Source organism: Mustelus asterias, chromosome 21 (assembly GCF_964213995.1).
Source record: "Mustelus asterias chromosome 21, sMusAst1.hap1.1, whole genome shotgun sequence".
Lineage (NCBI taxonomy): Eukaryota > Metazoa > Chordata > Chondrichthyes > Carcharhiniformes > Triakidae > Mustelus > Mustelus asterias.
In genome coordinates this window covers 8,164,593-8,188,660 of record NC_135821.1, presented here as the reverse complement: position 1 = coordinate 8,188,660, position 24,068 = coordinate 8,164,593, and the positions used below count along the sequence as shown (strand labels likewise).

Below are 24,068 nucleotides of genomic sequence, written 5' to 3'. Positions count from 1 at the left end.
CGCTACGAATGTGACTTGACTTGTCGTTTTCCCCCTTTCCAATGCTGTTTTTTGGTGCCGCCTGTACTGGATTGTACATATTTATTTATTTGTTTTTTTAAGCAGCCTGAGCTATATTTAGTAGTTGATTGATGGTGACTCCTACACATCTTACTCAGAGTTTTAACGACGGTTTTGCTGATTAATGCACCCTTTCTTTGTGTTTGTTTGTCCTTGTTCCCGTCTCTTCGCCCTTTCCTTGTATGTCACGCCTGTGAATGGTTACTCTGTTTCTCTGGGATTGTGCCTCCTTTTCTATTGGCTCAATGTGTGGCTTCTCCAATGGTTCTTGGCCCTCCTTGGTGCTCATGTTGCACACTGCTGGAAAACTGACTTTTGCCCCTCACCTAATGTTTAAAAACCTTCACTACTATCTTTTATTTTAAAATTTTTAATGTTCCTTTGGCATGTTCCTTGTTTCATTGTTTTGTTCCATGGTTTTTAGATCTGTTTGTATGTGGCCAAACAAAGGTAAACCTTGTACTTCTCAGGCTAGTAATTGTGTGGAGACTTGATGAGTGAGAGTGTATTTTGCAAAGTGTTCTGATTGAGTCCCTGCTCAAAGACCATCCATTTAATAAAAATTTAAACTCTTTTCTTCTTTTAACAAACTTTTTATTCCAAGCTAGAAACATGGGAAAACATCTTTGGAAATACCAATTTTTCTCTCTTTGGAAGCATTCCTTAAATTAGATGATGTTTCGTTGTCTGGTTTGTTTTAAAATTCTCTCCTGCAGGTGCTGATTCACTCTGCCTTACTGTTCCAAGGCCACGAGTAGCTCACCAAAGTGGCACTGTTCACCTGTGAGGCTGGAGTGTCATTTAGCTGTTCAGTTGTGAAGGAACATCACAGCTAAGCCCGATTCTTCCCTCACCTGACGTCCATGTACATGTGCTGCCAGGAATAGTCACTGGACAGCGGCAGTGAGAGAATATTAATTGTTTCTCTGCCTTCTTAATCCCAGTGACACTGACACCAATTGCTGAAGTGCCCTTGCTGCCAAGGTTGCCATTTTCTGGCTCCTAAATTGAACATGGGACCTTCCTGCTCCATATGGATACACGCAGTTTGCCATTGAATCAGTTGGAGAGCATCTTATTCAGTCTTACTATTTTTAAGCATAATTTCTAATGTTAGAGTTAACCGTAGTCGGGTCAGGAGACAAATAAGATGGAAAGACAACACAAAAGTGCTTTCTAATGACATGGACTTCACTGCCAATGTGGCACAAGTCAGAGTCTGGAAGTGTAATGGTTGGAAGAAGCTGGTAGTGGCAACATCCAATGGATAAGCCCCTAGACCATAATAGTCAAATATGGCTCATTAGTTAATCCTTTTAGTACAATATCTCATGGTACTGTATATAATTCTGTCTAATTGATTGAAGGGATAAGAGTAATCCCTGTCTAACCAGATCTGGGGAAACATGGTTCTAAATGGTGGAGGGGTTAGTTCCCCTCACCCCAAACTTCACAAAACTTGAAAGACAAGTAGATTAACTTTTTGGAGTATGAGTGTTATTTAATAGCTCAGTGGAAAAACACCCTGTTAAAATATCATTCTGCTCCTGATGTTTCTGTTGACAATCTGCGCTTAATAGAAATTTTCCTTGTATAGCTACAAATGACCAAATATTGATGCAATCAGGCCATCTATTTGTCTAGGACCCACCAGTATAAATGCAACTTGCAAATAATGCCATGTTCACTCATGACAGTTGTAGAAGCCCTGGCAACTACAACTCTTGACTCATTTAAATTCATCACTCACTGAGAGCCAATTTAATTGTTTATGATGAAAGATGCTTGCTGTCTTTGTGCCACCTAGAAGCTTGTCCTGCGTGGTGTAAGGCTTGAAGGAGTCAGCACATGTAGTGAACATTGCAAGTATAAATCTTGGACAGTAAATAAAAAGGAACAGTCTCCTCAGTAACTTTGTGAACACACTCAAACTCTTGGGGTGAATCTGAAGCACAAAAATGTTGATCTCAAAGAATCGTGTAGTATATTAGGTTTGTTGGGTCTTTGAATAAAGTTATCCGATTAGCCCACCTTGCGCTGACACCATGCATTTTTTTCTCCTTCAAGTATTTGTCCAGTTCCCTTTAAATCTGTTTCTACGACTCTAATTGGCTTTGCTGGATTATCACAACATGCCGAGTTTTTTTAAAAAGCTATCTCACCCATAGTTCTTTAGCCAATTATCTTAAGTCTCTATTCTCTGTTTATCATCCCTTCCAGCCAGTCCTTCTATCCACTCTTAGCTCACCCCACATCATTTTGAATGCTGCTATTAAATTTCCTTTTAACCTTCTCTGCTGTTGAGGAAAACAGTCCCAGTATCTCAAGTCTCTGCACATACCTGCAGTATTTCATCCCCATTACCGTAAATCTCTTTTGTACCCTCACCAAGTTCTTGACATCCTCCTTAAAGTGTGGTGCCCAGAATTGGAGTCAAGGCTCCAGCAAGTCTACCAATGATTTATTTAAAACATTAGCTTCCTTGCCTTTTCTCCATGCCTTTATTTAGAAAGTCAAGAATGTCTTGTGCCTTATTAACAAGGTGCCTTGCCCTCTTCAAAGACTTGTGTATGTACATACCTAGGTCTCTTCCCTTTAAAAATGTACAATTTACATTGTTACCTCTCCTTACCCTTCCAAGTGAACACTTTACTCTTTCTGCATTAAATTTGATCTGCCCATTTCACCAGTCTGTCAATAAGTCTGTTAGCTGTCCTCAGCATTTACTACATTTCCAAACACAACTGTTGTGTGAGTCTGAACTTCCCATTGAGCAGTGTATGACTGTGTAATACTGACAGTGACAGAACACAAGCACAGTTCATTTCCAGAACCATACTAGGCACAAACTCCTCCCAAGCTTCATTCTCTCTGAAAGTAGAATCTATCATTTATTACAGAGACTAGTTCCATCCGATGGGATCAATAGTTTCTCCAATCACCTTGTCGTTCTAACCAAATAAAATATCTAACTAATCATTCACTCAATCATCCAGCACAGACATAGCTGTACAAAATAAGCCTGTATATCGTGTTGATCTGTCGCAAGCAGATTTTACAATGATTTTAGTAACTATATCGGTGTGAACCTGTGAATTCAATTATTTTAATTTTATACGGATAACGGGAAGAAGATTGCCTGAGAAACAATGGTTTACATTTGAGTGTCCTTGTTGAAAATATTTAAAGATTTTTGCAATTCATTAATAGATAGTGAAAATTAATTTCAAAAGTAATTTGTAAATTTGTCTTCTAATTCAGACTTAATGTTATAACATCATAATTAAGCTAAATCGATCTTGTTTTTGCTAGACTTGTATTTTAAAATCCGTGCCCTTTTCCTTGTCTGACATGCTGGTTCTTTGTCAATCTGTACGTCTTAGGTAAACAATGCCACAGCTCGCGTGATGACTAATAAGAAGATGGTCAGCCCTTATGCAAACGGTAAGTATTTCAGATATTCGACATATGTGAATTTAAAAAGATGTTTCTGTGTATTGTTTCAAGTACTCCATGAGAGCAGTATGTCTACACGTACACTTGATTCTTAAAGAAACAAAGCTTTATTTGCCTATGGACTTATGTTTCTGTAAACACTTGAGTAATTTATTAGGCACAGTTGAAAAGGTCCTTAATCCTTAACCTCAATGCTTATATACTCTATGTGGTGTGGTACTGCATTCTACAGAATAGGATAGCCCCATATTAACTGCCTAGATTCCCACTGTCAGTGGGAAGTTATGGCTGTGTTTCTCCAGCATAGGAATAAGTAAACCAATGAAGGATTTTCCTCATGCTCTCTATCCAGTAGCCCCTGCTGAGATATGGGTGTTCGTGCATCTCTGGATTTATGAAGATGAACATTTGGAGGAAAGTGTCAAATAAGGTGGCCAAGATGTGGGTTTCCTCCCAGTGCTCCGGTTTCCTCCCACAGTCTGAAAGGCATGTTGGTTAGGTGCATTGACCATGCTAAATTCTCCCTCAGTATACCCAAAAAGGCGCCGGAATGTGGTGACTAGGGGATTTTCACAGTAACTTCATTGCAGTGTTAATGTCAGCCTTACTTGTGATACTAATAAATAAATCTTTAAAAATTTGCAACACTCAGCAGGTCAGGCAGAACTGAGAGAGAAATAAAAACTGAATAAATAAGTTGATGATCTTTCATCAGAGAATGTCTCCTAATTAGGTTCTCTGGCCTTGGTCTACCTGTCCCTAGGTGATAGTGTGGAGATGCCGGCGTTGGACTGGGGTAAACACAGTAAGGAGTCTAACAACACCAGGTTAAAGTCCAACAGGTTTATTTGGTAGCAAACGCCACTAGCTAGTGGCGTTTGCTACCAAATAAACCTGTTGGACTTTAACCTAGGTGATGGGCCAGGCTGCTCTTTCATTCTGGCGGGTGGCACAATGGTTAGCACTGCTGCCTCACATAGCGAGGGACCTAGGTTCAATTCTGGCCTTGATCGCTGTCTGTGTGGAGTCTGCACGTTCTCCCCATGTCTGCATGGGTTTCCTCCGGATGCTCCGGTTTCCTCCCACACTCCAAAGATGTGTGGGTTAGGTGGATTGGCCATGCTAAATTGCCCCTGAGTATTAGGGGGACTAACAGTGCAAATATGTGGGGCTACAGGATAGGGCCTGAGTGGGACTGTTGTCGGTGTAGGCTCGGTGGGCCGAATGGCTTTCTTCTGCACTGTAGGATTATATAATTTCTATGAAAACAAAGAAGTTGGATGCTAAGCTGGGGGAGTTGGATTAGTGGAGGGGCAATCAGTACCTGACTCCTCCTCCTCATTGTTCTGTTCAGAAGCCCTTGTTTGAGAGTTGAGTTTGGCTGTGATGACCTCACAGAGAAATAACTGGCCAATGTTTCAGTGAGATAGAAAATAGGATCGAGTGTAGGCTGTTTGACCCCGTGAGCCAGCTTCACAATTCATTATGATCATGGCTGATCCTCGATACCCTACCCACTCTCTTCCTATACCCCTTAGCACCTTTAGACTCTAGAAATCTATCTCTTTCCTTCTTAAATATATTCAGCGACTTGGCCCCCATAGCCTTCAGTGGTAGAGAATTCCAGAAATTCACCACCTTCTGAGTGAAGAAATTACCTGAGCGCTAAATGGCCGACCTCGTATCCTGAGACTGACATCTTATTTGAGATCTCCCACCCTCCCGGCCTGGGGGACGTCATCCCTGCACCTAGTCTGCCTACCCTTGTCAAACTTTCCTCTCATTCTTCTAAACTCAATTAAATAAAGGCCTAGTTGACTTAATCTCTCCTCATACAACAATCCTGCCATCCCAGGAATCGAGCTGGTGAACTTTTGCTTCACTCCCTCTACGGCAATTATGTCCTTTCTTAGGTCTGGTGGCCAAACCTGCACACACTACTCCCAAATGTGAGACCAAGAGTTAAAACTCAACTCTGAAGAGTGGCCATTCTAGTGAAGTGCCAGGAATCTGCTAGCATTCTGGGGGCTTCATCCCTCATTCGTTGTGACTGTGATTCTATTGTATCTTCAAGAAAAACACTTGGGAGAGAAAGATAAGTTAGTTATATAGTTAGATTATTCAGCCCTCTATTCAAGGACAGGAAAGTGCAACTCTGGAACAGCATTGCTACCAATCTTTGGAATGACCACAGTCCATGCTGCTTTGTTGCTCTTTCAATGTGTAGTGGAGCAATGGCCAATGGTTTTAAAAACCATTTTGGGAAGCAGGAGAGAAAGGAGGAATTTGAACCGTGCCTTGAATGTAATTTGTTCTGAAAATCCATCCCAATCATTGTCTGTGATTTAGCAATTTAAAATGTCAATATAATGTCAAGATACAAGCCAAAAGAAGCTGAGGATTCGCTGTGCATGGGTGAGAACTCAGCTGGGGCTGGTTGGTAAATCCTGGCTGCTAAGTATGAAAAGAAGGTACATCTATCAGAAAGAATGTAAAGATTGATCATAAATATAAAGAGAGCGTGAGAGAAGCTGAAGCTTCACAGTCAGAAGAGCAGATGATTAATTGGTGGTACCTGATTAAGACACTATTACATGTGCACATAGAGGCAACTTAGACCTGGAATGTTTAAATAAGCAGCACTCATGGGACTAGGGAGCATCTCTATATATTAGTGACACTTATAGTGACGTGTCTCAATATTATTCAAATGGCCATAAATCATAGAAATCCTACAGTGCAGAAGGAGGCCATTCAGCCCATTGAGCCTGCACGGCCAACAATCCCATCCAGGCCCTATCCCTGTACCACTACATATTTACACTACTAATCCTCCTGATATCGCTCTAACACTAAGGAGCAATTTAGCATGACCAATCCACCTAATCTTTGGACTGAGAGGGGAAACCGGAGCACCCGGAGGAAATCCACTCTCCTGAGCGCAACAGGCAGTGTTGCAACTGGAATGTTCCTGCAGGTGGAGCGGGAAGCTTTGTGTCTGGAGAATAGAGAGGGCCATGGGAAGGTAGATCGTAAAGTGCTGCAGTCGATTCAGGTCCTGTGTGTGCACAACTCTTGCTGATTCCATCGTTGGAGATCAGCCCAAGAATGGCGTCTTCATTCCCATGCTTACCCTGTCCCAGGTGTGGCACCCTGAAGAAAAATGTCCAGAATTGAACACACTTTGTTTTTGGATTGCTGGATTTGAGAAACTGTACCTATATTCACAATGCTTAAATACAAGATGTAGTCACAATTCCACACAGCGAGAGAGAGTGATTGCAGCTGTGGAGTTGAGAACTGCCAATGAAGGATGGATGGTTCTCCAAAGACAGGAGGAAATTAAGTGACCGGGTCATTGTGGGGATAATCTTGCTCTCATGGAAGAGTAACATTGACGCAGTCTTTAATACAAATTATTTGAATACAGTTTACCATATCCTTCAATTAAACTAGCTAAATTAGCTTTGACAAGGGTCATCTGGACTCGAAACGTCAGCTCTTTTCTCTCCTTACAGATGCTGCCAGACCTGCTGAGATTTTCCAGCATTTTCTCTTTTGGTTTCAGATTCCAGCATCCGCAGTAATTTGCTTTTAGCTAAATTACTTGTCTGGATGGGAACGACATTATTATCTTTTAAAAGAACCATGTGTATCTGGTACCTGTGCCAACACAAGCCTTGGCATGCCCAATAACAGGCATGCCAGGCGGAGAGGTGAGAGGTGCCATTCTAGGTTTAGTACCTGTAGAATGGCTGAACTCGCTTGCATACAGCTTTAACAACACTGCACTTGGTTCTGGACCGTCCATTTCACACGATAATGATTCGAGCGTGGGGAGCAAATTTTTGAAGGGAGAGAATAATGAGCTCAGTGATGATTCATACATTGGTCATTGCTGACAGATGGCATAGCTTAATAACATTGACTAGATTGGCCAATAAAGTAACTCATGAGACAGAGCAGTACTACAGCCCCGCTTTTAGTACAAGTTTCATATCAGCTTCTGGAATAGATGCATTTTCCCTTTTACTTTATACTTTCCCGCTTTCAATTTTCTCCCCATGCCCTAAGCATGTCAACTAAGAGACAGGCTTCAGGTTTCATGGGGACTAGACACCCTCCAAGTGGCCATTGTTAATGTGTGAGACCAGATGGTGAATGTTCTTTTGTAGGGAACATCACAGCTGAGCTCAGTCGTGTGTTCCTTTGATGCCCTTGCACACAGCCCAGGAAAGATTGTTGGGTGGTGATCAGTAGCATAATTCCTGGCTCTTACAGCGTCACTGAGGTCAGTTGTAGCTCCATGCCTTAGAGTCATAGAGGTTTACAGCATGGAAACAGGCCCTTCGGCCCAACTTGTCCATGCCGCCCTTTCTTTTTTAAACCCCCAAGCTAATCCCCCAATTGCCCGCATTTGGCCCATATCCCTCTATACCCATGTAACTGTCTAAATGCTTTTTAAAGGACAAAATTGTACCCGCCTCTACTACTACCTCTGGCAGCTTGTTCCAGACACTCACCACCCTCTGTGTGAAAAGATTGCCCCTCTGGACACTTTTGTTTCTCTCCCCTCTCATCTTAAACCTATGCCCTCTAGTTTTAGACTCCCCTACCTTTGGGAAAAGATATTGACTATCCAGCTGATCTATGCCCCTCATTATTTTATAGACCTCTATAAGATCACCCCTCAGCCTCCTATGCTCCAGAGAAAAAAGTCCCAGTCTATCCAGCCTCTCCTTATAACTCAATACATCAAGTCCCGGTAGCATCCTAGTAAATCTTTTCTGCCTTCACTTGTCTTGACTGAGATCAGCTAACAATGCAGACCAGAGATTGAACCTGGAACACTCATGAATTGTATTCTTCAACTTCTTATTGCTTTGACCACCTGAACCATCAGATGTGTATGGGATACATTTAAAATTATTATTCTGATGTCCTTTTACAACTGCAAGCCTGAAATAAGTTTTGAAGCATTGTTGTTAAACTAGTATTTAAGCAATGAAAGCTGAGACTGGCATACCATTCCATAAGTGATGGGAACAATTTGATTCCTCTGCCAAGTGGCTGTCTTCAAATCGAAACCTAGACGGTCAACGTTAGCAGTCAATTCAAATGTCAATTCAAGATTGTTTGACTTTGTACGGAAATCTGGTTTTACCCTCTCCTGACATCCGAGCCTTGGATATTCTAGCAGCTCTATGGGAATCCTGGCTAATTAATCTCTTTGCCAGTTTAGGGCATTAAAGGCTGTAATCTGCTAATTCAGCATGTATTGGAGAGTGTAATTGTAACTATATAATCTCTTTGGCTCAGTGCCACACTGGGTGGTGCTTTCAACCACTAGGTTGCGAGGAGCTGGTTTCCTCTAATGGCTTCTTGCCCCCTAATACCTTAAATTTTGCTTACGTTTCCTTGCCCCTCCCTACTCTATCTCCGCCACCTCCTCCAGGCCTGCAACCGTTGTTCCTCTGAGCTCCCAAAGTCTCGACTCTTCTGATCCCAGACTCTTGTATTTTCATGTTTTGACTTTAGTTGCAGAAGTACCAGGCTCTGGAATTCCCTCTCCCTTCCCAGTTCCTGCTACCCTTCCTCTAAAACCCTCCCTCACACACACCTCTGAGCAAGTTTGTACAATAATTTGGAAGTTATGGAAACCATTTCCGAGAGTGCACGTTAAGTGGATGTTCCGGGTGATTTGCCAATGCAGCTCAGGTTTATTTTTCCACTGAAGGCATTGCCTGTTTGCTCACAGATGCCAATTGTCCCCTGGAGCTATGGCATGTGACTCTAGTTACCTCAGACACTTTGCCAATATATTTTCACAGTTGCCCTCCAGCATTTGGCCAAGTGCTTGTGCTTGAGTCCTGATAGTGAGCGATAGATGGCTGGCCTCTTGTTCATTTCCAGCGTTGGATTTTTTTTTCCTTCTATAACCCAGGGCTGGTGAGGGTAAATTGCTGGTAACACAGGCCCTGCATATAAACTTGCTGGTTACTCTAGCTCATTAAATAACGTTACTGGTTATTGGGTAGCTCTGCGCCGCAGATTAATACTCGAAAGGTTAGTATTTATCGATATTGTTTATTGCTGGTGAATTGTTACGTGCCCTTTGTGTTGTTTTGGATTGAAGCTTGATGTTGCATTCATCTTGGTTTGATGTTTAATTTTCAGGCTGGAAGCTCAGCCCTGTGGTCGGTGCTGTTTACAGCCCTGAATTTTATGCAGGTAAATCTTCTATTTATCACCTTCAGCATAATTCACTGTTTTAAAGAAAATATCACCAAGGATTCAACTAAATTGGTTCTTTTGAATTGTGAAAATTTTAGTCTTATTAAAAGTGGAACTGTGGCAGATGACCTTCTCCCTCAGCCAGGGCCCCGAGTTCACCTTGCTAAGCACAGGCTAGGGGCCTGCTGGCCTGCACAGTTTACAGCGTTACTGTCTTTTGTGACCGAGTTATTGTGAGTCATTGAGCATATGTGGGATCTGTGGTATTATTAATCAGCTACTGAAATTAGTCATTAAGGATGTTCTAGCTTAGAACTACTGCTTAGGTACTACTTTGTTCTTGGGTGAGGGTTTTTGCTCCAGTAAGTACTGTCCAGTTCTTCATCTCAAGAGGAGTGCACATAATAAACCTTTGTTTTGCTTTATAAAGGAGAAAGTACTGGATACATTCAGAATTTTTAAAAAGTGAGCAAAATTACAATAATGTAGGGGGATTAGAAAATTGGACACAGCCCATTAAGCAGTTCTAATGAATTATTCAGACTATGATGAATGTTTTATGGTGGTATATTTATATAGTGCAGTTTTACTTACAAAATCGCAGTCTAATATAAAGTGCACAGCATACTTACCTTAAAGCACTGCTGAGCAAGAGAAGGTTTTAATACTGGTTGTGTGATGCTATATATTTTCAGGCCCTGCATCGCTATCATCTTTACCCTTTCACCTACACCCCGTTGCTTCTACAGCCCTCAGCCCAACACACAATGGTAAGATCAGTCTAATGTTCTATCTAAATAAACTGCACTATACATTATAAAGAATTAACTGCAACTATTGGGTTTGAGGCCCAGTACAGTCTTCGATATCTCTTCATAAAATATTTGAGCTTTGAAATTGCAGTTTGTGACATCAAAACTATTTGGATTGAATCTGATGCCCTGTGACTTGTTGCTGTCCCGTTGTTATACTCCATCTGTCTCCACGCTCTGCCTCAAATTTCTGGCTCAATTCAAGTTTTGCTTACAGTATTTTTGGTGATTCAGTTCGAGTAGCACTCCGCATGATATGTTCCAATTTATTGTCAAGATGAGTGAGCCTTGATTAAAGGCCTTTACATATATGTGTAGCATCGTTTTGCAGATAGTTGCATTGTGAAGCACTGCATGAGCTAGGTGCAGAGTAAAGCTCCCTTTATGTTGCCCCAATCTCAGAATCAACTCCAACTGCATCAACGTAACATGGAAGGCTGATGTAGCAAATGGAACCAAGCGATTCTGAATATATAAGAGATGACCAGCTGATCTATTGAGCCTGTCCTGTATTTGCACTGCTCTCATTCTGGCCTCTTGCACATCCCTGATTTAAATTGTTCAATCAAAAGTGGTTATGCCTTCCAACTGCCAAGGCCCTAAGCTCTGGAATTCACCCCCAAAACCTCTCAAGCTCTCTCTTCTCCTTCAAAGCTATGTTTCTGCCCTTGTGTGTTCATCTTGATTACTTGTTCTAACAATATATTGTAACATCCTAGTTGCTTTTACAATGGCCTCACAGCACTGGGGTTATAGACAACAATCCCCAGACTCATCCTCCATTCAGCAGCCATGAGCGTGCATGGTGTATATACACTTGGTACTGCACATTGGCTTGAGACTTTCCATTTTATACAGACCCCTGACGTGCAGTAACAGAGGAAATTTTCATCACTTGAAGCAGGATCCAACCGATGAAAGAGCAGTTGGATTGAACCATCCCGTGCCACTTTTTAATTAAGATATAATCATTCTGAACTATCTGTTTGTGTACAATCAGGAGCTTTATTACATTTTCAGTGTATATTACACCAATACAATATCAGTATTCTACAGACAAAATAACGCAAACATACCTTTGCATTGTATAAACACGCCTTTTAGTGAAAAGTCCATTTTGTTTCTAGTAACACCTGTATGCTTGTCAGTACGTTTTTTATTCTCAGACTTTGCCTTTGTTTTGGTTGCCACAACCACTGTCTTCCCTGCTGCCGTCAGCCTTTTGAATGGACCTACCTCGCATTAAGTTGATCTTTCTCTACACCCTAGCTATGACTGTAACACTACATTCTGCACTCTCTCCTTTCCTTCTCTATGAACGGTATGCTTTGTCTGTATAGCGGGCAAGAAACAATATTTTTCACTGTATACTGATACATGTGATAATAATAAATCGAATCAAATCATAGATTGGTTTTCTTGTTAGTTATTTGGAACTAGTGTTTACAGCAGTGTCCTAATTCTCACTCCTTCATTCCACGAATCCGTAGTTCCTGGTTTTCCATACCAAGCAGCGGCCACCACTGCAGCTGCATTGAGAGGCGCCCTGAGAGGACGAGGTCGCGCAGTCTACAGTGCATTCCGTGCAGCAGCGCCACCCACCGCCATTCCAGCCTACGGAGGGTAAGCAGACTTGATTGGAAATTAATTAACCATCTTTTTGCATGGAGTTTCCAAATGTCACCAAATCTTCACCATATCCCCAGTTATACCGAACATTTTATACTGTCTGCTTAATTTTACGTTTTGTTTTTATGCCACTCTTAACTGGTAGACAAATTGACCCTTTTCCCGTCATTCCAGGTCACTGGGCAATGTGTGTTTTGCTCTGACTTGAGCTTTAGAGTTTGATGTACAAAATCATGGGTGTAGTGTAAAATTCACGCAGTGGTGATCAAACTGGTGTATCACAGTGATACCTACCGACTGCATCAATTTCTTTTTGCACCTGACAATCTATGAATTAAGCAGAAAAAAAGACTAACAAAAGCTGCATCTACCATCTCCCGCTAAGTTCCTGGATTGTACAGTTGCAGTTAGTAGCAATATAATGCTATTCCAAACATTCAAATAATTAAGGGAGTTAATACTATGGAATGATTCCGGGTAACTGGAGGATATGATGCATGGACTGTTATCTCTTTATTAAAATAGACATGAACTTTTTTAAAATAATTGTAGTAGTGAATTACAAGTCCCTAGTTCAGCTTTGAAAATTAATTTTCATAAATATCTGTGTTTTTACTTTAGTAATACTAAGCCATCCAGGCAGTGTTTATTCCGAAACTGCTTTACGGATGCTATTGGCTCCTCTTCCATAGGGACTGAAAATAGCACACTTCATTAAATTTGCACCTTAAACAGTGAGGTTTCTGCCCACTGTGTAATTGTCTTCTTCACTCACCATCTGTGACCATCCACATGCACTCGGATCTGCCTACAGTGCGTGTGGCTACTGAGCTTGGGGGTGACTGAACTTCCTCTGGGTCTCTCGAAACCACAACACTGGGAAGATTAGTGGTTTACTTTATGATGAATCTTTAGTCCTGAAAATACATTTTTCGTTTTTGTGTAACTGAAACAATGCATTTTCATAGAATCCCTACAATGTAGAAGGAAGCCATTCAGCCCATCGACTGCACCAACTCTCTGACAGAATATCTTACCCAGACCCTATCCCCATAACCTCTCATATTTACCATGGCTAATCCCTCTAACCTACACATCTTGGGACACTAAGGGGCAATTTAGCACAGCCAATCCACCTAACCCACACATCTTTGGACTGTGGGAGGAAACTGGAGCACCCGGAGGAAACCCACGCAGACACGGGGAGAACGTGCAAACTCCACACAAACAGTGACCCGAGGCCAGAATTGAACCTGGGTCCCTGGATTTGTGAGGCAGCAGTGCTAACCACTGTGACACCCATGCCACCATTTTGGGTGTAACAAATATGTAAGATATAAAAGTCCAGTGCAATCTTCTTGTATCTTCACCTAACTGTAAAATGAGCAACCTTAAGGAAGAATATATTGCAAAACCTTACCCACAGTACATTTTTCTCACTGGCTAAAATAAGAGCAAATTTTACTTAATTTATTTGTAGATTTGGAATTCTCTCTGCAAATTTTATCCTAAATGTTTTTCTAAGCTTAATTAAGTATAATTGATTGTGCAAATTTATATATCAAAAAATATGCTGTTTCCTATGACTCATATACATTACACAACACTTTTAAACAGTTTGATAGCTTGGAGCTGACATCAGTCTATTTCACATTTCTTACCACTGGGTACATTCGTGAACCTTCATCTGGGACACAGAAATTCAAATATTTGCAATTTGATCTGCACACATCTGGCTGTAACTTAACGTTATGTCAGTGGCTGTCAGCATTTAGTGCTCTGGCAGATACTTTCCATTCCATTATCATCTTATTGATAAATAAAACAAAAACAAACTTAGATGTTGCCACAAAGTGTTCATGCACAGGCCTGATGCTTGGTATTAGTCTGCACAGTTCCCCAGGCTCAGGCCGAGTGGAGTGAGTACTTCCTTCTGCAATAGAACAGCATCTCTCACTCTCTCTCTCTCTCTCTCTCTCACACACACACCGGACGGCACAGTGGTTAGCACTGCTGCCTCACAACTCCAGGGACCTGGGTTTGATTCCCAGCTTGGGTCACTGTCTGTGTGGAGTCTGCACGTTCTCCCCGTGTCTGCGTGGGTTTCCTCCCACGGTCAGAAAGACGTGCTGGTTAGGTGCATTGAGTAGGCGCCGGACTGTGGCGACTAGGGGAATTTCACGGTAACTTCATTGCAATGTTAATGTAAGCCTTACTTGTGACTAATAAATTTAACTTTACACACATACACACACACACACCTCCCCCCTCCCCCCCCCTCCCCCCCCACACACTCTCACCTCCCACCCCTCCCTGCACATGTGCGCGCACACACACACACCTCCCCCCTCCCCCCCCCCCCCCACACACACCACCCCCCCCCCCCCACACACACACTCACACTCTCACCTCCCACCCCTCCCTGCACATGTGCGCACACACACCTCCCCCCTCCCCCCCCCACACACACCACCCTCCCCACACACACACACTCTCACCTCCCACCCCTCCCTGCACATGTGCACACACACCTCCCCCTCCCCCCCCCCCCCACACACACACACACACACACCTCCCCCTCCCCCCCCCCCCACACACACACACACACACACACACACACACCTCCCCCCCCGCCCCCCACACACACGTGCACACACACACACACAGGTGACCATCCCGAGCTGCCTACCTCTCTCGGTGTGAGCATGTGGTTATTAAGGCAGATAGGGAATGGAAATGTGAAAAATTTCATTGTTCTCCAGGACTGATTGGCAGCCAATATCATTTATGTAATGCAGATACACTTCAGAATTTTCTGTTTATTAAAATCTTTCAACTCCACTTTAAGGAACGTTTAGCACAAGCATGTTTTAAAGTATTCCTTGAGCCTGTTTGAGTTAAAGCATGTGGATAATTTCTGTTGGCTAACATTGTTACTGATGGCTGAAAGGGAAGGTTTGTCTCAAGTGAAAGAGAAGCGTGTGGACGTTTAGTTTACAAAAACTGCAGGGTGCTAAAAGCCAAAGCACAGGGGCCTGGGGGTGACAGCTTCTTTAATTCTTAAAGAGCTGATTTCTCTATCATGCACTATCTGTCAAAGTGAATCATAAATTAATTATTTGTGATAAGCAATGCTTTTGGGAACACTTTTGAGTCAATTTGCATTTAAAATGAATAACTTGGTGATACTGCCACCCACTTCTAAAATGTTGGATTCACTTTATAGACAGTAAACAGTTAAGAGTGTGAAGTTCCTTTGTCAGCTGCATTCCTCACTGTAAACATCCCAATCTTTCTAGACTGTCAGCCTAACATTGCATGGAAAAAGGGGCCTAGAAATCCATTATCTGATTAAAGTCTCCACTTCCTCTATTAGTTTCCTATGTAATATAGGACTAGGAGTGGGCCATTCAGCCCTTCTATCCTTCCCCCTGTTCAAATAGATCATGGCTGGTCTTTACCTCAACTCTCTTCCCCCACAATTTTGTTCCATATCCTTAGATTTCTGTTGAGAAAGGATATCAGTATATCGATCTGCTCTGATTAAAGTTTATTGATTTGAAATATTAACTCTGTTTCTGTCCCCACAGAAGCTGCCTGACTTGTTGAGTGTTTCCAACATTTTTAGTCCAGCATCAATAGTATTTCATTTTGTAAAAATAACTCTCTCGGACTTGGAAATTCCAATTGACCCAAAATCCACTCATTGCATTTTGAGAAAGCAACTTGCTCACTTCCTTTATCGTGTGAAAAGTGCTTCTAAATGTCCGAGCCCAATTTTAAATGTTAATCAGGAGACAAATCCCCTCCCCCCTATTGAATCCTTGTATTATTTTGATCAACTCAATTTGATCGACCAATAACTTACTAAACTCAAGAGAATGCAAGCTAAATTTATAGGAACTATCCTCATGACATAACCCTTGAGCCTCTGGTTTGATTCTGGTGAATGTATGCTGCAACCAGACCAAGGTCAGCCTGACCTTCCTCAGATACGTTGCTGAAAAGTGAGTAGTTACCCACATCTGACCAAGGTTCAGTACAATCATTCCCTTGCTTTTGAATTGCAGTCTCCAGAAGGTCAACGTTCCATTAGCCTTTTTGATTACTTTTGTTGGTGTCTGTTACTCAATGTTGCCAAGTTTGACAACAGCGTCTGATTCTCATTACGGACTGTAACAGTGGGGGAAGCAGCCACGCAAACAAAAACCACGTCAAAGAAACAGTTCTTGCTTCAATTTCATCCCGTTTCCTGACCAAGAGGGCTTGGCTATGATGCCCACCCCAGTTGAAATAGTCATCAGGTGTCTCACCAGCTGAAGACGGGATTGCCAGGTTATATTGTATAAATCTGCCACCCACCCTCTCCCTTTACTGTGCAACTGGGAGCATAGAAATGGCGACTGCCTCTAAAATAGTGATGCAATTGTTTCCTACTAAATAGATTTTAGTAATAAAGTCTAAAAACGATGTGTTGATTATTTTGAAATGAAGAAAACACTTGCTTTCAAAAACTGCAAGCAGTTTTTGGTGGAAATGGGTGCAGTCTATAGAGCTGTGACAAACCTTGCCTTTATTAGCCCCTGCATGTTGGAGTTGCAGTAATCTCAGTGTTTCTGTGTGCATCCCTGCAGTGTGGTTTACCAAGATGGATTTTATGGTGCCGATCTCTATGTAAGTATAGCCACTATTTTACATTGTCACCCTTCTGTTGATGAAGCCATTCTTTAAATCAGTATGCTAATATTTTCTCCAGCTGTGTATTTAATCCCTCATCTGGTCGGTGTTAATTTCATAGTTAACTCGTCCCTTCGTCCATTTATGTAAATTTGAGACACCAGAGCTCTGTGGTGTCTCCTTTTACAACAGAAAAGCCCCCCATGTGCCTTTGTTGTTATTTACAATGTACGGTGTTCTGAACATTCCAAGCTTTCGAAGGAAAGGAGTTTCTTTTGGGATATCGTGCAAAAGCAATGATGTCAAAAAGAAAGTATTGAATAAAGTTGACCTTTGCTGCGCTGGTTCTTACCCTGCACCTGTGCTGTAAGGGAAACCTTTACAAAGCACTTGTTAAGGCTTGTAGTATTGCTCACCAAATCTTGTGTCCTTTGATTTTTTTTAAATTTTAAATTGAGCTGAAATGTTTGCTGAGGAATGCTGGTGTATGCTGTGTATATTTGACTTTGAAATCAAATCCATCACCTCTGATCTGTAAATGGAAACTGGAGACAGTTGGCAAAAGAAATGTTGTGACAGGTGCTCAGAGTAAATTTTAACAAGTGTTCAGTCATTTGAAATGTGTGCAGTTGTGCAGCCTGTGAATGTCCCTTGTTTTATAAATCTAGTCTTAAAGGTTCATCAGCATAAACCATCCTCCAATAATAGAATGGCTTTATCCAAGGAGGGTCTCTTTTTTTCAGTTGTTTCTTTTCCAGCCTCGTCGCCAATGTTCTTCCCTGTGTTTTGTTATAGAATAGTGTATCAGGAACCAGTGTATAGCAGTAAGTTACCGCAGGTATGATAGAAACGTGTGAAGAGACCAATCACACAGATTGTGGATTGCAGTGACAAATCCTACTAACAGCAAAGACTGCAGTTAGGGATGGGAGCAGGCGCCAAATGGAGACAAAAGCATTCCTGAAGTATGCACTAATTTCACCATGAGATAACACAAACTTGAAAGAAGAATCCCAGACTAATGACTATAATTGGTAGGTTTATAGTGAGAGTCCATGTGTCTATCGCCAACTCAACACATTTCACATTGAATCATTAAAGGAGCTGTGTAATGGCGGGGGGGGGGAGGGGGAGTGTCTCATCATGTTGGTCTGATTAAAGGTTAGTGTAACAGTGCAATGCTGAGGATTCATCCACGGAGTGTGACTTTTATTTCATCTGTTTGGGTGGCATGGGATTCTGGATATCCAATTTGAAAGAGTAGTGTTCTGCCAAAGTTCACCTCATTTAGTCGGTATGAATCGGGGGATATCAAGTCTGCTTTTAGCTTTGGGGGGAAAAAAATCTTTCCATCCCCAGACCAAGAGGTTAATGGGAAAGTGACTTGTTTTCGTCCAGACTTGTAGAAAATCCAGTAGTGGCCTGTGCAGTTGGAACTACAGAAGAGGGGTCCAGAATGACTCACCCGTCAATCTTTTACCCCTGTCTCAGCAATAAACGTGCCTGGTTCCAGGTGTGAATGGCTGTTTAAATGTACTTTACCATCCAGTATCAATTTCAGTGGACTGATAAGAGTGGAATATCAGGGTCTCGAACAGTCACAGGAAACAGAATTACAGTAGCCTTGTTTACAATGGAATTTGGAGGAAATCTTTAAAGACACACATGTACTAAGAGAGATGAATGAGGTGATAAAAATTCTCCTTTCGAAAGAGTAGAAGCAATATCAGTGGGAAATGTGAAGCCAGCCTGCAGTACATTAATCATGCAGCAGAGTGTAGATAAAACTTAATGGGATCCAGCATTGAATTCCAATGAACCAAGTCACTTCCATTCACTCCAGCACATTGGGGCGTAAACACACCGTCCTTTCCCATTAATTCATGTTCCCATGCACATGATGCTAAGTCAGTTCAGTGGCTAACTTCAGCAGATTATGCATTTCAGATAGTATAAAAACTATTAAGTACTTACAATAAATATTTAAATGCACTTCAAGTGGAATTATTGCTTTCTGATCACTTAGCACGTGTAGGGAATGTTCAAAGCCATTGATATTCTGTTTTCATGGCCGTGTGATCCCCTAAATACTGGTTAAAATTTCCAGAATCTGATGGGATAAAAACTGAATTTGGTTTATTGACATAGGGCAGGGATCCTGGTCATGACAGAGGCAGGGCTTAATTGTTACATATTTTGTTATCTGTGTTGCTTTTTTAAAAATCCCTTAATTCTGCCACATTTCATTTGGAAGTGGATTGCTCAGCCAGTCCATTCCACTGACATCTGCACAGCCAAGACTAATATCACTCTCTGGTATTTGAACGGTGTGCTTTTCCCCACATTTTCTTTCCTCTAGCAAGATACTGACTTTGTTAGGTAGGGTTTTGGCAAACCTTCAATCTCTGACCCAAGTGCCTTTTTCTCCTGTGTGAACCTAGGCAGTGAGTATGGGGAAGTTATTCAGCTTTGGAGGGTACTTCCAATAGCACCCCAGATCCTGCTTTCTCTCTCATGCACACATGTAGCAGTGTCACTGCGTAGTAGTCGCCCTTTGTTAATATTCCCTCCCCAGACCATAGGCATTCTAGCAGTTTATAGTCTCCCAGCTACCACCCCACTTGATGGCCCCAATATAGCAGCACGTGGAGAATGAGGCTGGGTCTTGAATGATTTGTGTGATTCAGTTACACAGCAGGCAGTGCGTTTATCCAGGGAGACCTTGAGGCACTGCGCGCACACTACTACTTCCTGTGGAATAGGAGCAGGTAATCTGGCACGTTTACTGCAGTACCTTTCTCTGCCAAAGTAGTAAAAGTTGCTTAATGAATACAACTGAGGTTGCCACACAATCTCTCTTCTTCTGTTCTAATCATCCACTGCAGTTAAAATCTATTGTGGAATATACTTTCCAGTGGAACTTGCCATTTGTAGGATTCAAGATAAATTAGCATCTTTTGGAGAACATAATTGTACAGGTGAGAGGATTAATGTTGGATACAACTGTTTAATTTCTCCCCCTCCCCACCCCTTTTTTTTTTTGCTGGTCAGTAAATAAAATGTTGTGTTTTAAAAACTCATTCCCAGCAGGCAGCTACTGCTTTAAGCAATCTTGGTTAGTATCTCAGCTCCCACCTCTAACTGCAGCAAGAACTTTTAATGTGGTTTGCTTGACGTGAATGTTTAACCTCTTAGGTATGCGGGAGAGGCTGCAATGAGTGAATGGTGATTGTGAATGTTTTATTACATTTTCATATATACATTTTCTATATAATACTGAGAATCGTGGCTGCACGCTCTAGTAATCCAGGCTGTTTCCTTCACTCGGCTTGCCATAGCGAATAGGGCTGAGGGCTGTCCTCTGGAGAATGCTGGGACGCCCAGAGTTAGTCTGTGGATCATTTGGTTGGTGATTGCTAGTGCTGTAGATTCGGACATTCGCATGCTCCGATTCCTTCTGATTGACAGATACCACAGCTTGATTGTTTAGAAAATAAAAACTCATTTGTATTTGTATATTAAATGCATTTTCAAAACTGCATTTGTTTTAATATAATTAACATATTTGAGCTGCAGATGCAATTATTCATCAAATGAGTTTGACGATGATATTAAACAAATTCTGAGAAGGGTTCAAATCTGTTTTAGGTCTGCACATCTGTTAGAGAGCTCCTGTTCACTAAGTTGCATTTTCTCCTTCATCCCAGTGGTCTGTTGGTAAAGCCACTTGTGCACTTTCTCATTGTACTGAGTTAGTTGATATCAGTTTGATTGACAGTACATGAAAGGTAAGAACATTAATAATAGGAGCTCATCGAGCCTGCTCTGCCATTCATAGCTAATCTGATTATGGTCTCAACTCCACTTTCCTGTTTGCCCCACCCACCCCCCCCCATGACCTTCGACTCCCTTCTAAATTAAAAATCTGTCTAATTTACCCCAATGATACAGTCTCCACTGTCCACTGGATTAGAGAATTCCAAGCATTAAGTACCTACTGAGAGAAGAAATTCTTCCTCAGCTCTGTCTGAAATGAGAGACCACTTATTTTGAAAATGTCTCTCATGGATCTAGATTCCACCAAGAATTAAGACATCCTCTCAGCATCTACTCTGCCATACCTCCCCAGAATGTTTCAGTAAGATTACCTCTCTCCTCCAGTGAGTACAGACCGAACTGACTCAGCCTCTCCTCATTAGACAACCCCCCTTCAAACCAGGGATCAACATTGTGAACCTTTTCTGAACAGCCTCCAATGCAAGTACATCTTTCCTTAAATAAGGACACCAAAACTGTAGGCAGTCTCGCCAATGCTCGATGCAGCTGTAACAAGGCTTCCCTACTTTATACTCAATTCCCCTTGCAATAAATGCCAACAATCCATTTTCCATAATGGATTCCATAATAATCCATAATTATTTGCTGTACCTGCATGGTAACATTTTGTGATTCACGTGTAAAGACACCCAGATTCCTCTGTACATTCTGTCTCCATCTGAATAAAACTTTTCTATTAGATTCATAGAGGTTTACAGCACGGAAACTGGCCCTTCGGTCCAACTTGTCCATGCCGCCCTTTGTTTTTAACCCCGAAGCTAGTCCCAATTTCCCACGTTGGTCCACACCCCTGTATAGCCATCTTACCCATGTAACTGTCTAAATGTTTTTTAAAAGGGAAAAATTGTTCCCGGCTCCACTACTACCCCTGGCAGCTTGTTCCAGACACTCACCACCCTCTGTGTGAAGCAATTGCCCCTTTGGACACTTTTGTATGTCTCCCCTCTCACCTTAAACCTATGCCCTCTAGTTTTAGACTCCCCTACCTTTGGGAAAAGATATTGATGAATCTAGCTGATCTATGCCCCTCATTATTTTATAGACCTCTATAAATCACCTCTGTCTCCTATGCTCCAGAGGAAAAAAGTCTCAGTCTATCCAGCCTCTCCTTAAAACTCAAACCATCAAGTCCCATGCGGTGCAATCTACATGCGGTACCTTGTCAAAGGCCTTGCTAAAGTCCATGTAGACAACATCAACTGCACTGTCCTCGTCTACCTTCTTGGTTACTCCTTCAAAAAACTCAGTCAAATTTGTGAGACATGATGTTCCACTCACAAAGCCGTGCTGACTGTCCCTAATCAGTCCTTGCCTCTCTAAATGCCTGTAGATCCTGTCTCTCAGAATACCTCCGAACAACTTACCCACTACAGACGTGAGGCTCACCGGCCTGTAGTTCCCAGACTTTTCTCTTTTTAAACAAAGGCGCAACATTTGCCATCCTTCAATGTTCCTCACCTGTGACTATCGATGATTCAAATATCTCTGCTAGGGAACCTGCAATTTTCTCCCGAGCCTCCCACAACGTCCTGGGATACACTTCATCAGGTCCCAGGGATTTATCTACCTTGGTGCACTTGAAGACTTCCAGCGCCTCCTTCTCTGTTATGTGTACACTCCTCAAGGCATCACTGTTTATTTCCCCAAGTTCCCTAACATCCATGCCTTTCTCAACAGTAAATACTGAGGAGAAATATTCATTTAGGATCTCATCCATCTCTTGTGGATGCGCACATAGATGACCTTGTTGATCCTTGAGAGGCCCTACTCTCTCCCTTGTTACCCTTTCATCCCAACAAAATGGACAACCTCACATTTTCTCACATCATGCTCCACCTGCCAAGTTTTTGCCCATTTGTTCAACCTGTATCCCTTTGCAGATTCTTTGTGACCCCTTGCAAGCATTCCCTGGCACACTTCACTGGGGACTGACCAATTGGGTGAGAACAAATGCTGGCAGCCCCTGAAGGTGCTGTATGGAGAAATTTGGTTTGACAGAGGGCAATTGTCATTGATAGAACTGAATATTTAAAACTCTCTCCTTGATTTCTGCTTTTCCATTTTGCATCCCAGCCAGTTGGCAACACAATCTTCCTTTTTACCCTCTTTGCATATTTTACTTGCTGATTTGGCTGAGAGGAGGAGTTTATTTACCTGAGGGTGAGAGGGTGGCTTTACCCATAGTCCATTGAGAAGGAATAAAGTCACGATTTGCACGTGGCGAGTTGGAGGAGGTGAAGGATTGTGTCAGCGGCGACCCCGAGTAAATGAAAGTGGATATTTTGCCACAATTGCATAGCAGGGGTGGGCTGTGAGCAAAGAGTCAAGCCAATTACCAACAGTCTATCTAAATCTTCAAACCTAACCCGTTGCAAATCAGATGGTCAGCCCTTTTAAAGGTTGCACTGGAGAAATCTTTATAATTCAGAAAATCAAAAAAAAGTTTAAAATCTGCACTGTTAACAATGAATGTACGTGCATCAATTTTTACTTGAAAATTTGTAATATATGAAACAAATGCAGTTTTGCCATTGTGTTTGTGCGTGCGTGTGAACGTTAAGTAGCGTTCTTAGGCATCTTCTTGTTTGTTCCAGGGTGGATATGCAGCCTACAGGTATGCACAGCCAGCAACTGCTACTGCCACTGCATACAGTGACAGGTAAGATCCAGGTCTATCCATCTCATACTCTCTTCAATCTCTGCTTCTACAGTGTTCGTTGTAGCACAAAGGATTCTTTTGTTGCCATGGTGAGCTCTCTTTATGGGGTGATCTCACTGTGCTGCTCCAACCTACGTTTGTGCACGGTGGGCTTCCTCTGCTCAGGAGCCTTCGATGAAACGCGCCATTTCTGAGACTGACTTATCAAAGATTGTTGTAGTGTAGGCTTCATTGCTGAGAGTGCTTTGTATGGATTATCCATCAGAGAGTGAAACACCAACACTGCACATTAACCTGGAGACAGTGTCATTCTTCATCCTCCACACACAGACTAGAATGAAATGATTGTTAGATCGGAAACAAGAAAAATCAGGAAGGACAAAGGTCCGTTTAAAATGATATTTCTCTTAACAGTTTCTGACAGTTTTCTGCCATAGTTCCTCTGGCTGAAGAAACTGATGGCGCACTGGAATGTTTTCATAGGCAGTGCTGCCTTTCTCGAGGAACCATTATTCACGTAAAAGACATTCCTGTCTTAATAAGAGTGTCCTGTGATGGAGCCTCTTTAATGAGCGAGTTAAAAAGCAGTTTGAACATTATAAAGTCCACTAGCAAAGCATTGCATCTATCCAGGACTGTCATCTAGAAATAGACTCAGCCTCAGGCCAAGCAGATGGAATCATCTACTTGTTTAATTCTGTTAT

The 24,068-nt window shown here is 42.1% G+C and overlaps 1 protein-coding gene across 28 annotated transcripts in view; it reads left to right on the top strand.

Annotated features, from left to right (window-relative positions):
- The window catches only part of LOC144509076 (RNA binding protein fox-1 homolog 2-like), a 295,347-nt gene that overhangs the window by 256,719 nt on the left and 14,560 nt on the right, over positions 1-24,068 (top strand). For 11 of the 28 annotated variants that reach the window (XM_078237394.1, XM_078237390.1, XM_078237388.1 and 8 more), the window contains 5 exons: positions 3,444-3,504; positions 9,694-9,747; positions 10,446-10,520; positions 12,053-12,185; positions 23,300-23,364. In XM_078237394.1, coding sequence (XP_078093520.1) covers positions 3,444-3,504; positions 9,694-9,747; positions 10,446-10,520; positions 12,053-12,185; positions 23,300-23,364 — 388 coding nt within the window. Of the gene's footprint in view, positions 1-3,443; positions 3,505-9,693; positions 9,748-10,445; positions 10,521-12,052; positions 12,186-16,825; positions 16,866-17,663; positions 17,707-19,753; positions 19,912-19,955; positions 19,984-23,299; positions 23,365-24,068 lie in introns of those variants that run through there. The other 17 variants (XM_078237387.1, XM_078237400.1, XM_078237389.1 and 14 more) reach the window with 7 other exon arrangements.